This window comes from Echinops telfairi, unplaced genomic scaffold, assembly GCF_000313985.2.
Source record: "Echinops telfairi isolate 266 unplaced genomic scaffold, ASM31398v2 ScPeMD7_7420;HRSCAF=8458, whole genome shotgun sequence".
Classification (NCBI taxonomy): domain Eukaryota; kingdom Metazoa; phylum Chordata; class Mammalia; order Afrosoricida; family Tenrecidae; genus Echinops; species Echinops telfairi.
The window spans coordinates 50,953,605-50,963,662 of record NW_022111320.1 but is presented as its reverse complement, the minus strand read 5'-3'; the positions used below and the strand labels follow the sequence as shown (position 1 = coordinate 50,963,662).

General features: G+C 60.4%; 1 protein-coding gene across 1 annotated transcript in view; it reads right to left on the bottom strand.

Annotated features, from left to right (window-relative positions):
• Positions 1-10,058, bottom strand: part of BSN (bassoon presynaptic cytomatrix protein) — a 41,375-nt gene that overhangs the window by 16,060 nt on the left and 15,257 nt on the right. The window contains exon 3 of the mRNA XM_045297708.1: positions 6,724-7,611. Within this exon, the coding sequence (XP_045153643.1) occupies positions 6,724-7,611 (888 nt within the window). The remainder of the gene's footprint in view (positions 1-6,723; positions 7,612-10,058) is intronic.

The following is a 10,058-nucleotide window of genomic DNA, read 5'->3' as shown; positions in this document are numbered from 1 at the left end:
AGAAGGGCAGGGCAGAGACGCACCATGTGAAGGGTGCCGAGGGGCTGAGGAACAGATGCCGAGAAAGGGCCTGGGCTTCCCCCGGAGCAAACGGGGAGCCTCTCCTGGAGCCTGTGCCTGGATTCACACGCCTCGGCTACCAAACTGAGAGCGTGTCTCTCTTTGTCAACGCTGTCCGCTAGTGGTGCTTCCATTGCGGCAGCACTAGAGGCCAGGCCACGTTAAATCTGCCAGCTGGGGAGGGATGAGGGCGAAGACTGATGAACCGAGCTGGGCTAGGGTCAAGTGCTTGGCAGTGAGTCTTCCACTCTCAAGGTCACCCACTCTCTGTCAGGCCCAGTGCTGGGAGTGCTTGATACCGGGACGCAGGCAGGCAGGCAGACAGACAGACGGGGCCCAGCATGCATCCCGGAGCCCACAGCTCCATACAAGTGATGACACGTGACACGGGTATCAGTGGGGCAGCTTTCAGAACACTCAGAACAAAGTCAGAGCTGCCCGGGCCAGGAGGGGAGGTCTAGGAATGCCAAGGTCCCCAGTGGGCGATGGCTGCAGCAGGTCTAAGGCTGATGGGGGCATGTCTCCCATAAGCCTCCTCTAGAGTCTGGGCCTCTCCCTTGGCAGGGTGTGGGCCACAGGGAAAGGGGTTACTACGGTGCCAGCTGGGAGCAGGTGTCTTGCCCCACGGACATTGCCTGCTCGTACTCCCGGGGGACAGGGCCCCTGGCATCTTTCTGCTGTTGCTTATTCTACATGCCTCAGTTGTCAGGCTCTCGCCAGCACCTCTGTCACAAGAAGGGCCCCCATGAGGCTCACAGGACCACAGAGTGGTGACAGAGCGGGGTGGGGGGTGGGAGAGGAAGCAGCTTCTGGCCATCATTTGCTCTGGTCAGCCAGCACTCAGTACCCACACCTCATCTAGGCTCCAGGCCAGATCCGAGCCTGCCCACTGGGGATGCTTGGTACCCCCTGAGGGAACTGCCCTTAGCAAGGCATCTTCCAGCTGTTGAGGCAGGTGCTTCATCAATGGCCCCGCCCTGGTTTCTGCCGGGAGCTCTGTGCGCTGCATCTCCAGCCTGGGTCCCTGAGAAGTGAGGCTGGGTGGAGGGCAGAGGGTTGGAGTGAGATCTATCATGACACTGGAGCCCCTGCTCTGCTCCAAACCTTGGCTCCACACCCAGTCGTGTGCCCGTGCCGTGTGTGTGTGTGTGTGTGTGTGTGTGTGTGTGTGTGTGCGCGCATACGGGTGTTGTCCTTCAGAGGTCGTGTGTGCGCTCACCTGCTCCCTGCAGGGCCCAGCCCTAGCACCCTGCTGACACCCTTAGAGCTCAAATGTTGCTCCAAGTGTGGCCCCCACAAGCCCCAGTGAGCCCGTGGACGCCAGCTTCTGTCTCTCAGAAGCTGAGAGAAAGTTCTGAGAGTAAGCAGTACCTTCCCCTGTTCCGCCGGGTCCCTAGGCTGCATCTCCTGGACACTGCATGCTGCCATTCCGGGCCAGGCCTCTAGGGGGAGCTGGTTATCTGCCCTGCCCTGTCTTGGTGACTTGGCAAATCCTTGATCTCTCCACTGGCCTGCAGATGTCACCCCGGAGGCCAAATAGGGACAGGGTATCTTGGAAGGCGTTGGCTTTCAAGGGGGTCTGGATACAGGCTGACCTAATCCCAAGTGCCCAGAGCCGGCCCCTGCAGATCACCTGGGATCACAAGCCCCGCTGGCTGGTTGCTTGCTGGTTGGGAGCGGCTGGCTGCCTCTCCTGTTCCCCGCTCTGTTCGGGGAGGCAGTGGGGAAGGCAAGAGGAGCATGTGAGGTAGGAGCTAAAAATAACCGCCTGACCTGGCTGCTGGAAGGCCTTCCCCAGCTCTCCGCGGGGGGGCTAGGGTACCATGCAGCAGAGGGCGGCTGAGTGGGGCTCACAGTGGTGCTGTCCGTCTGCCCCCTCCCACCCAGTCCTTCAGGAAGCCGTGGCCCACCCTGTAAGATGGGCCCCTGCCTGAGACCTGTGCCAGCTGGCCCCCTGCTGCCGCTGCCCCTCTCCTGGCCAGATCTATTTAGCTCCCCTTACAAGAATGATCATAAAAGATAGTGTTCACGCAGCATGCAATCCACCCTCCTTTCGATGTTCTGTGGAGATGCAACATTTATAGGGTGGGATCACCACTCCCACATCCAGAGTTTCTTCATCCTGGGAGCAGCCCCTCCCCGTTTGCGACTACAGCCCCTGGCCACCATGAATCTACGGCCTGTCACCCGGGCATTTCTGATGGGGGGAGCCACCTGGCAAAGCGGGCTCAAGGCTCCTCCCTGTGCCGTGTGCTCAGCACACCTTCTCGCGGCCGGGCAACATTGGGGGGCTGCACTGAAGGGCCTGCACCTTCACCCCCTGGGTTTCCACTACCTCGTTCATTTGTTGCTTCACTTGACTCTTTACTCCCTCATTCATTCATTCACTCACTCATCCACATGCACATCCTCTCTGTTGACAGAGCCCAAACTTGTCCCAGACCTGCTGGGGGAACTGCCGCCTGCTTGCTCCCCGGCAGCTGTGGGCAGGGGGTGACCTAGGGCCTGAGACTGGACAGGTGGGAGGCTTGGATGACCACTCTGCCTCACCTCTTCCCGCCCAATCCCATTCTGGGGGCAGGAAAGTACAAATCTCCCAAAGGCAACTAGGGTGCCTACCCTCAGATGAAGCCACAGGGTTCAGTGTGTCACTGATGAGGAGGAAGGGGGGTGATTTGACTGGGAGTATGGGTGGGGCACCCCGAGTACTGAGAACTCTTGCCTTTAGCAGCATGCTAGTTGATGCCTGGGATATGGGTAAAGTGACCAGACGTCCTGCTTTTGGCAGGATAGTCCCAATTTTTAACAATTTTTTGTGCGTCCCCCGGCGTTTTAAACAAAATCCCGATTTTTGGAAAGAATGCACGACAAGCTAGGGTATACGGTTTTTGGCTGCCATGTGGCTATTTCGCCAGGAGACGAGTTTTATCAATGGTGTCCTGCTTTACCAATGTTAAAATCTGGTCACCTTAGATATGGAGCATCTGCCCTGTCATTGTCTGAGGGAAGCTGCTTCTTACACGGGCTCGCTATTTGTGGAGCCGGCCCCGCATGCCAGTCTGGTTCCAGTGGCGCTGTGACGACCAGCACCCTACAGTCAGCTGCCTGATCCTGCGTCCCCATGTCCCCCCCACCAGGCCAGGGCGCTGGGGACGAGAACCGCAGAGAAGATGACATCCAAGGTAAAAGGCTCAGGGGGTTAGCCCCTGGACACAGCCTGGCCATCATGGTCCCCTGCCCCACCGTGACCCCCAGACCTGCCTACACACCTCCTTTCTGGGTCCTTGCCTCCCAGAGGCAGGCTCCCTTCCAGATGTCCCCAGGGAGTGCCGTCATGCCCCAGCACCAAACGTGTTCCCCCCTGTGGGGTGCTTCCTAAGGCTGTGACCTCACAGTCACCAGTCAGGGGGCGGTGGGGGCCCGCTCTTGCCCAGAGACTCTCTTTTAGGGTCTCTGATTCCAATTTCCCTGCTCAAGGGCTCACTGAGAGGCGGGCCTTGAATAAACAACCAGGAGGGAGTGTTACTGCTCCCACTGCATGGAGCAGGAGGTGGTCTCTCCAAGATTACTACCCCCAGAGGTGGGTCTGGAGCAGAGGCGGCTACCAGCCTCCCTCCCAGGTGCCCTCGCCCCTGCAGGGCCGAAGCCCAGCCCAGCCCAGCCCCACCGAGCACAGGTGCCAGGCTCTTTGCCCAGGAAGGCTGAAATCCCCAAGTGCACAACTTCTTCCAAGAAGATACGAAGCCGGCAGTGTTATTCTAACAATCCCAATTCTGCTGATTTCTTCACGAACTCTATTTTGAACTGAAGGCCAATTAAAAATTAAGCCAAAGGGTACTATTATCCTTCAAAAAGATAAATAGGTAAAAAATTTGGGACCAACAACTCTTAATTATGAAATGACTCACTAAGTAGCACTATGGTTATTTTTTTTTCCCTGAGGAAATTTCAAAGGGAAAAGGAACCCGACTTTGCTGCTGTTGTGTGCTCTAGAGACGGGGAATGGGTTGGGCAGCTAGGAGAAGTTGAGGAAAACTCTAAGCCTACTGGCCAGGTGGTGAACTCTGGCCTAAAGTGGAACTGCACTAAGTCTAACTGACCTGTTGGCGTGGGGCTCCCCTCGTGTGTCCCTCCCCCAGGCCCCCCGCCTGAATGGGGACCCTGCCTCATGGCCCCCTCAGAGACACAGCCAGGTCATGGCAGGCTGTGCTCGGTCAAGTAAGTGTGGGGAGCAGCAGGCTGGGCAGAACTGCCAGCTAGAGCCAACTAGAGGGGAGAGCCCGCTGGCCTGGCCGCCCGCCTGCCCGCCTGCCCGCCGCTTTGCTCCCGAGGCAGTAGGAGCGTCTGCAGCACCTGCTGGGAAAGCAGGAGCCTCTAACCAAGAACACTCAAAGTGGGTCACAGTAAGCACGCGATTGCTCACCGTGCCAAGCGGCCCCTTGCTGGGGCGAAATCACAGAAGGCTGGCCTGGTTAAGGGGCTCAGCGAGGGAAAACAACATCAACCCCCGGACCCTCCCCACAGCCCCTCAAAGGCCGGGGACTGGAAGAGCTCAGTGAGGGAGGACGGGGCCTGTGGCCACAGGGAGGAAGTGGGGGGCCAGTGCTAGTGGCCTGCGGGAGGCAGCGGAGCCAGGGCTGATGGAGGGAGTGGCTGAGGAGGGGCTGGGAGAGGAGTGCAGGGGGGTTCCAGGCCACTGGCTTGTGGGGGTCTCTGGTGGTAGAAGGCAGCTGAGCGGCCTTGGTGGGACTGTCCCCCACAGGCAGCCATAGGCCCTCTGGGGACGGCAGTGCCAAGAGGCAGGGCCATGGGGAGAGTGAGGTCAGAGTGGGGTCCTTTGTTCCCGGTGACTTATGGGACTGGCATGCACGCAGATAGCAAGGGGCTGGAGGTCGGGGGACCCACAGGACCCTCAGGAGGCAGGGCCGTCTTGACCACATGGTGGCGTGGGGCACAGCGGGGGTGGGGTAGTAGGCAACTCGGGGCAGCAGAAGCTCTGAGGTTCAAACAGCTGCCTCCTCCCCAGTCTGCATTCGATGGGAACATTTCTGTTTGGGCCGAATCAGCAATTCCTGTGGCTTGGTGGAGGGGCCGCCGCAAGGAGCTGTCAGGAATGTTTATGTTCCCAGACTGGGGCAGTGTCCCCCCCTCCTGGTGCCCATCCTCCTTAATGAGGGAAAGCAGGCTGGCAGGTCTCGTGGGGACCAGGCTGGGCCAGCTCAGCAGTCCTATGAGGCTCTGTCCATCAGCATCAGACACCCTGCGCAAGCAGCAGTGAGGTCAAGCCTGGTGGTCTCCGGGCAGCTGGCTGCGTTTCTGCCAACTCAGTGGTGACCCCTTGGTTCCTCCGGCCAGCCAGGCCAGCTGCTCCCTAGGGGGCAGGGCAGGGAGGCTGTGGAGGTCTCTGGCCAAGCCAGCGAGGGCTGCCCCTCCCTGAGGCATGCTAGACAGTGTGGCCAAAGCAGTCCTGGGTGCAATCAGTGATTCCCACAGGGGTGCCCTCTGGAGGGCATCTGGCCCCAGGCAAATCCAGATAAGAAGCCACAGGGGTCCCAGAGGCATGCACCCTGGCCTGTCTGGTCCCAGCCTGGACCGGTAGTGGTCGGCATGCACCATGCCCTGTTTTGTGAGCGAGGTCTGAAAGGCTCGGCAGGCTGCCTGTGCACACATGGCCGGGGACTCAGCTGGACCACCTCCTGACCTGCTGCTGCTGAGAACACACACACACACCCTCCGGGAGGCCCCAAGAGCACTCCCTCTGCGGAAGAGAGCTCACCCAGCCCTGCCAGTGGGGCTGATACAGGTGCCTCCAGGCAGGGAGAGTGAGTCAGGGGTCACACCCTGGCTGAGCTGCCTCTGCCAGGTGGCCAAGTGCTCGCTGAGCCTCTAGGCTGAGCTCCGAGCTGCCAACGAGCACTGGCCCTCCTGGCCCCTCCCAGCCCTCGCTGCACAGTGCCCGATGCCCTTCCCAGGCTGCAATGCTCTCAGCCCCCCTCCTACCACCCTCCCCCCCCCGACACCCCCGGAATAAGAAAGCACTCTAAGCATTTCCACAAGCAGCCCTGAGGAGAGCCCAGCCCAGCCCGGGCCGGGGAGACACTGTGGACCAGGGCCTGTAGTTCTGACACGGAGATTTCTACATCCGTGACCTTGGCAGACCTCAGCCAGAGGACTTAGGGTGAGTCTCACCCGGCTGGGCCAGATCCTGGGCAGTGCGACGTGGTCTGTCCCACTGTGAAAATAGGGGGAAGGCTTCCCACCCAACCAGGGCGAGAGGCACACCGGACACACGGTCTCGGCCCCATGGCCTCCAGCTCTCCTCCCCTTGGGTCACCTGCCCTGGCTCTGGTGTCACAGAGGGAAGGAGGGTGGGGTACCTCAGGGTTTTCCAACTTATAAAGGGGAGCCTAGCTTCTTGTACTGGGGCCATCCCCATGGTGGCTAAAAGTGGGAAGCCAGACCAACCTCAGTCAGTCAGAGGCAGTGGGCACAATGTCCTGGCAATAGCTGTCCTGGGGGCAGGGTCCGGGAAGGGAGAGGAGCCCCTCTTCAGTGCTAACTGTCCGGGCAGCCCTGTGCCCACCAGAGACCCAGGGCTCCTTTCCAGCCATGCCTCCAGGTATCCCCAGGTCCAAAGGACTGAGCGTAGTCCAGCTTTCTTACCTCCACCAGGTGGGGTGTTGGGTTGAAGCCACACAGGTTGCACACCTGGAGCTTGCAGGTGGTACAGGTGTTGTAGTTGGCTGGGCCCTTGCTGCCCACGTTGAGCTCAGCTTGGCACAGTGGGCAGGTGGCCCTCTCCTTCAGCACGGCCTTTGGCTTGGCAGCAGCCTTGGACGCTGCCTGGTGTTCTGCTCTGCCATGCTTCGGACTGGTTGTCCCCCCAGTTCTTGCCAGAGCTCCAGGCCCAGATCCAGGGCCTGCTCGGGTCCCAGGCTCTGTTTTGGCTCCAGGTGCTGGCCCCACCCCGGGCCCGGAGCCCGGAGCTCTGGAGCCGGCCTCCTTGCTGGCATCACTGAAGACGAGTTTGGGTTGCCCCTTGCTGGGGGAGGGCTGGCCCTGGGAGTCAGCCTCAGGCTGCACGGACATGAGGGTGCTCGCCTGGGTCAGCAACGACGCCCCCAGGCCAAAGAGCTTCCCGGTGAGACCCTCCTGTGTCTGCTCAGCAGCACCAGCCCCGGAGGGCAGTGCGGTGGCACTTTTCGCCAGGGCCTCTCCTGTGGGTGGCCTGGGCTCAGCTGTGGAAGGCTTGGTGGGGAGAGAGGGCTGAGGAGACACCCTGCCCACCTCCAGAGGGACAGCTGCTTGGGCAGGCCCTGGTGGCGCTGAGCTTGTCCTGGCTGGCTCAGCCTTGTGGGGGCTGGGCTGTGGTCCTCCTTGGCCCTGGGCTCGCTCTGGCTCCCCCTTCCCCAGGGGCTGCCTGGCTGGGGAGTGGGCCGGCGACAGAGCCGGGGAGTGAAGCTGCTGCTGGCTCCTGGAGCGGGGTGCGGTGGTCATGTCCATCCCCAGAGCCCGCTGCATCTGGCAGTTCAGGCAGAGCCACTCCTTCACCTGAGGAGAGAGGCACACGGTCAGCAGGGTGGCCACGATGGGCGGTGCCTTGGTCGGGCCGGCCCCCAGCATGAGCGGAACCCCGCACTCTGCTGAGCTGAGCCTGTGCCTCCAGGGAGCAAGGACTAAAAGGGGCTCGAAATGGCAGATGGCATTGCCCTGCCGTCTACCAGCTACCAGGTACCTGGGGCAGAACAGAGGCAGCCCCACACTCGGCCTGCCTGGACCCTCCTGCTCCAGGGTCCCCCCCGCAGCCCACTGGCTAGGCCCCAACACTCCCCCAGATCTGTGCATGTCACTCCGGCACACATGCTGCTTCACCCGTCCATCTGCACGCTTGGCCTCCTGCTAGGTTGACCCCCGATGGATGGTCTCCATGGGTCCCTCTCCTTCCCTCCTGCCCCCGGCTGGCAGTTTCCACACAGCAGCCCAGAGTGACCTCTTCAAAGCCCTCAGGAGACAGTGCAGGGCTGGGTTTTGGAAGGCCCCGAGGAAGAACTTCACAGACTCGAGAGCCCCGAGCCCTGACCTCGGCTGTTGCAGGGAGGGCAGAGAGACTTAAGAGAAACCACGATTCCCAGAGGAGCTGCATGCAGTCACAGATGGCACACCCGAAGTCACAATGTCGTCACTGGTCATTTGATGTCCCTCTGGTCCATTCTATAGTGGCTTCAGTTAAAAAAAAATAGAAGGAAAGGAAAAGCGATGGGGAAATACACGTGGCGGAAGCCTCCAGTGAGCCCCTTCTGAACACGGGGTTGTGAAGGGGCTTGAAAGAGTGCCCTGAAAGTGGATGGTGGTTAAAACACAACACCTTATCGTTTATCGCTTGATCTTCCTTTGGCCCATGTTAAATTTGTTCTAGTTTTTAATATTTTCCGCTTTCGTTGCTAGCGAGGTTTTTCTCTGCTTGGCTTTGTTGCTGTCATTAGGTGTATGTGTTCCTGTGCAGGAAACCAGCTTGTAACTGGACTGAAGGTTCCTTGGGGTGTGGTGGGGGAGTCTCGGGGGAGCCAGGAGCGGAGAGTACCAGAACGAAGACAATGATGGGAAATGCACGCGGGGAGGACTGCACACTGCTTGTGAATGATCACGCCCGTAAAACCGCGAGAGAACAGCTCGCGACGGAAACGAGAACCAAGCCCCCCAGGAACCAAGCCCTGCAGGAACCGGGACCGGAGGCTCCCTGCCGCACTTGGCCAGCACGGATTTCCTCAGAGAACGGGATCGGCTGCGCCCCCAGAGCAGTCCGACCCGTGGGGCTGCTTGTGTGGCAGACATGCGGCGTGGACGGGGCACCCGGCTCCAGCTGGGCCCCCACTGAAGGCAGCCAGCAGTGCGTGGATGGCACGGGACCTCGTAAACAGGGCCCACGTGCCTGGGTAAGGGAGGCAGTCTTTTTTCCTTGTGGATTTTCAGACAGGAGACCCTGATCTGGGAGTGGCGAGGAATCTTCTCGCCCACCTGCAGTGAAGCCGAGAGAGGGCGAAAGGACCTTTCCCTCGAGTTGACTCCTGGACTTCCGTGTAACCAAGCCGGTACCTGTTCTTCTCCAAACTCCCCAATGTGCATCAGAGCGTGTCCCGGACGTGGAGGCCCAAACTCCTCTAATGGCCTCCTATCACTCTTACCCCAGGAGCTTTTGACCCGGGGACCCCTGCCTGCCTTCCCTCTGGCCTCCTTCCTGCCAGCCCTCTCGGTTCCCTCACCCCTGTTTAGCTAAGCGGTCCACGGAGCTTATTTCTGCACCAGAACCTTAACCCTCACGATTCCCTCTGCCCCACACCCTCGGGGGAAGCCTGTCATGTAGGCTACTGGTCTTGGTACAGCATCCCATCTAAAAAATGCCTTTCTCCCGACCAGCCAGGCGCTCCGTCTGAAGCCACCAGCTCTTTTCCCGGTGCTAAGCGATCCCAGACCCTCTACTCGTTGGCTTGTTTGGGGGTCTCCTCTCTCCCAGACTGGCAGGGTGTGGTTCTCAGGAGGGAGCACAGTGGCACAGACAGGCTCTCACAGAGAGGTCAGCTTGAGGGATGCATCCTGGGAAGGTGCTGCTAGGGGGCACTTTCCTTGAGGCGGAAGCCACAGGCCTTGGCCTAGCTAAGGAGCGTCTTCCTGTATGGTTCCAGCTGAGGCTGGAGGCCAGGGCTGCTCCCCGGCCTGTGATTGTGGCCAGAGGCTCCGAATGCACTATGACAGCCCCGTTGGCCAGGGAAAGGTCTAGTCTCTGTGCCTCTGGGTCATGGAGCAGGGAGGCAGACGGCTGCAGCTGACCTGACAGCCTGAACTTGGCTGTCTCAGCCCATGTCCAAGGGCAGTATCCTTGGAGTGGGAGGGCTACTGCTCTTCGGTGAGTACCCCTGGTGTCAGGCACCACCCAGGGGCTGTTCCCAGGCACTCCCGGGGCAGTAGCTCAGAGGGAGGTCATCTGACCGCCTGAGTTAGTT